Consider the following 4,250-nt stretch of genomic DNA (forward strand, 5'->3'; position numbering starts at 1 on the left):
TAGGTGGCGAGGGGCTTTGTTGTTACAGGGTGTTCCTGGGGAAACCCCATCCCCGTCACGCCTGGGTACTTGCCAGAGTGCAGGGGCGCACCCCCGCGTCCGCGTTTGCGGAGCCCCGGGCGCTGGAGTCCCGGAGCCTCGGGGGTCCCAGGCGCCGAATAGCCGGCTCCGGGGAGGCGCTGCCGCTGCGCGCGATGTACCCGTCACCGCGCTGGTGGTGATCTAGAGTTTTCCCACTAGCAGCTGTTCGTGTCTCCAAGCTGGGGATTCACCCAGCACCGGTCCTGGGTACCCGTCGGGTTTGTCTGCCCCCAACTTCCAGGCGGACGCGCTCTTTGTTTTTCTCCGGGTGAACACCCAGAAGAAAGGGGGTCTTACACAGCCGGTTAACACGAGGCTGTGTCCTGGGATGTAGACTGGAAGCGGGTGGACGACCCCATATGGGTACCCACCCACCCCCGGGGTTGGGGGGCGTCGTAGGTTTCTTCCTAACCCGAGTATTTATGCAGAAATCCCCGCGGTCCACCCTGGTTGCTTGTTCCGTTTCTGCTCCTTCATGGGCGTCCAAGCGGCCTGGGCAGGTTAGTACCCGCTGTTGTGCCTCGGTCTCCCCATCTGTAAAATGGAACAACGGGCCCCCTCTCAGAGTGGCTGGGGTCGGTGACCCTGCGGTTGGAGGTACCCAGAAAAGTGGACCATCTGTTCTTTGATAATTATCTTAAATAGCATACTATTGTAGGTGTCTTAAAATAATTTTATCATTTTGGTATTTTATGATTGCTTTATTGTATTTTTTATTTGGTGTTATTACTTCCACCCTGCTATTTACCCAGAAGGTATACCGGTGTCTATAGATGTGGTTATTTACCCCCTTTTAAAGGGCCTTAACCACCCAAAGTGGGTAATTTACCTGACAGCAGAGTCCCTCTGACCTGTCCCCACCCTCCTCACCTCTGTGTCCTGGGTGGGGTGGTGGTTTGCTCCCCAGTCAGCCCCACCCCAACCTGAGTCACCTCCGCTCTGAGCCCTCCTTGGTTTCCTGCTGGGGAAGTAGGTTCCTCTCTGGCCTGTCCCTGGGGGAGGGGCTGGTGCCTGAGAAGGTGTATTTTTGCCCAGGGGAGGGGATGTCAAAGGCCAGTCTCAAAACTGGGGAGCAGAGTTGGGGGAGGCAAAGGAGCCTGTCTGTCCTCCCCGGGGCCAACCTGGCTTAGCAGCTGTTCCCACCGTCAGGCCCGTCCATCCCTGTTGGATGTTGGCCCCTGCCAGGTGTAGACTTTTCCCCGAGGCCTGCCTGGTCTAGGAAACCTCAGGTGCCTGTCTGTGTGGTCAGTTTCCCCGTCTGTAAAGTGGTCTCTTTGGGTGGCCAGGGAAGCTGGCCACCCAAATGAACTGGCACTTGGGTGAGTATAAACAGAAGTTTAGGTATTCATTCAACAAATAGCTCTTGAGAACCTGCTGGGGGCCAGGTGCTGAGGGCCCAGCAGGGGCAGAGAGGGACCCTGTCCTTATCATTTGGGGTTAGTGAAGGAGGTGAGAACCAGGAGTAAACAAGTGTGAGGGCCAGCTGGTTGCCGATGCCAACTGGTGAAGCTGGAAACGGGGCTGATTGGGCCAGCTTGGGGGCGGGGTGGTTACCAGGAAGGTAACTTCTGAGCCTAGACTGGGAACCAGGAAAAGGTTGCTTCAGGCAGGAGGCTAAGCACATGCAAAGGCCCTGAGGTGGGTTTAAAATGCAGTAAAAGGACTCAGTGCCTGGAGCAGAGGGAGTGAAAGGGAGAGACAGGGTGGGGCATGGATGCCCTGCTATCAGCCCCAAGGCTCCTGATGGAAGGTGCTGGGATCCTAGAGAGCAGCAAGGCCCAGGAGCCCAGTGGGACCAGGCAAGTGCACTGCCAGGCCAGGGAGGGGCTGAGCCTTGCCTTGAGGGTGCTGGGGAGCCACAGGTAGTGGTGGAGCAGGGCAGGGAGCAGTTGGATCTTAGCACAGTGGGGTGTGGTCTGAGGGGCCCACCAGACCTGAGTTTGAGCCCCTGGCCCCACTGTGGCCCCAGAGGGAAGCAGAGGCTGGTGGCTTGGGAGTGGTCCTGCTCAGACCAGGTTCCAACCCTGGTTCCACGTTGGGTCCTGAGGTAACAGGGAGCCTCACACCCCAAGGGCCTGAGCTCTCCCTGAGCCCTGCCCAGCTCTAATGTTCCCAACAGCTCCCCCCCGGATGTGGTCTTGTTATCAGCCCTACCAGGCACCATCCTGGCATGCGTCCAGCTGCTGGGGTGGAGACCCAGGTTTCAGAGCCCTGAGGAGGCCACGGCTGAATCTGGAGCTTGGGGTGTTGGTGCCTGGGCCTCGGGAAGGTCACATCCAGCCTCAGAGTCATTGGCTATGTGCTGACTTGACTTGCCCCATCCTCTCCTAGCTGCCCTCTTTGCAGCTGTGGGATCTTGGGATAAAGACTTTGCTCCTTGGTTTGCAAATCTGAATAAAGGGTGTCTTGTCTGGACAGTAGTATTTGGCTCCTATTGTGACAGTGATTGATTAACTAAGGACTGTCACTTAACCAGGAATGTTGCTGTGATCAATCTTGTGGCTCAGGGGGTGAGCTCCCAGTCATAGGAGGAAACCAAGCAGAGGTGTGTGTCCTGGTTTCTCTTGGCTCTGAGTGCCCCTCCTGGACTGGCAGGGGGCCATTCTTATCCTCTTTGCAGAGAGAGACCTGAGGCTCTGGGTCATATCATTAAGTATCATAGCTGGGATTAAAGCTCAAGGCTGAGATACCAGGCTTGACCCCTGCCTCTGCCTGCATGCTAGTCTCCTATTTTGCTTTTCTTATTGGCTGCTCAGTGCTTCTTGTGGGATCTTAGTTCCCTGACCAGGGACTGAATCCAGGCCCCAGTAGTGAAAGTATGTGAATCCTATCCGCTGATAGTGTGTCTCCACTGATGGGTACTTATGCCAGATTAATTTATCAATCAGCTAATTCTCCATAGATTTTTGCCTAACATATAGTATCATCCATGAAGTCTGCCCCACTCCAATCTCAGGAGACAGGGCTGGGGCTCATCAGCCTGTTTGCTTCCTGATCAAGATGTAACAACCTTTCTGTCCAGGGCAAAAACTTAACGCTGGGGACTCTGTTTTGTTCAGTGGCTAAACTGTGTCCGACTCTTTGCGACCCTATCTATGTATGGCCACATGCCAGTCTTCCCCATCCTTCACTATCTCCCGGAATTTCCTCAAACTCATGTCCATTGAGTCAGTGGTGCCATCCAACCATCTCATCCTCTGCGCCCCCTTCTCCTGCCCTCAATCTTCCCCAGATCAGGGTCTTTTCCAGTGAGAAAGCTCTTCACATAAAGTGGCCAAAGTATTGGAGCTTCAGCTTCACCATCAGTCCTTCCAGTGAATATTCAGGGTTGATTTCCTTTAGGACTGACTGGTTTGATCTCTTTGCAGTCCAGGGGACTCTGAAGAGTCTTCTCCAAGGCCACAATTCGAAAGCATCAGTTCTTCAGTGCTCAGCCTTCTTTATGGTCCAACTGTCAAACATCCATACATGACTACTAGAAAAACCATGGCTTTGACTATACAGGCCTTTGTTGGCAAAGTGATGTCTTTGCTTTTTAATACGCTGGCTAGGTTTGTCATAGCTTTCCTTTCAAGGACTTATATATGTATAAGCCTTAATAAGCATGGCCTTCACTCCTAACCTCTTTGAGGCACCTTGTTTCATATCCTAGGGCTTCATGGCATTTTCTAGCAGCTGTTTGTGCATGAGGACTCACACTGCTGTTTTTAATTTGTGTCTTGGGATCACCCAAACACCAGGAAAGTTTGGGTGAAATTCTGGACTCTGGGTTCTACTCAGTCTTGGAATCATGGAGTTTTGTTGGAGACCTGATTGGGTGATTATTTTCTGAGCACCTACTGTATGCCAGACCGGGGTGCACTGGACACCAGACCCTACCTGTGCCTGGAGGTCATGGTGGGTTTTAGGCAGGGAGGTAGGAGTTGTGGCCATCAGGAGAAGAAAGCAGTGAGGGGCTGGGGAGGTTTGAACAGAAGGAAAAAGGAGATGGGATGGACAAGCGAGGAGCCTGGGGCACGGGAATCCACTGGGGTGGGGGACAGCCAGCACAGAGCGGGTGCCTGGTGGGCTAGGGCAAGGAGGAAGGGGGAGTTCTGGCACCCGAGACCCTCCGAAGCTCAGAATCTACCATCAGCCTCTCAGCATGAGGGTTTCTGAGACTGATGAGA

General features: G+C 54.1%; 1 protein-coding gene across 2 annotated transcripts in view; it reads left to right on the plus strand.

The window, feature by feature from the left end:
• Nucleotides 1-4,250, plus strand: part of R3HDM4 (R3H domain containing 4) — an 8,945-nt gene that overhangs the window by 299 nt on the left and 4,396 nt on the right. The window contains exon 2 of one of the 2 annotated variants that reach the window (XM_010844586.1): nucleotides 510-581. The exons of the other annotated variant lie outside the window; for it this stretch is intronic. Coding sequence (XP_010842888.1) covers nucleotides 510-581 — 72 coding nt within the window. The remainder of the gene's footprint in view (nucleotides 1-509; nucleotides 582-4,250) is intronic. 2 annotated transcript variants of the gene reach the window in all.

This window comes from Bison bison, unplaced genomic scaffold, assembly GCF_000754665.1.
Source record: "Bison bison bison isolate TAMUID 2011002044 unplaced genomic scaffold, Bison_UMD1.0 scf7180017864203, whole genome shotgun sequence".
Taxonomy (NCBI): Eukaryota; Metazoa; Chordata; class Mammalia; order Artiodactyla; family Bovidae; genus Bison; species Bison bison.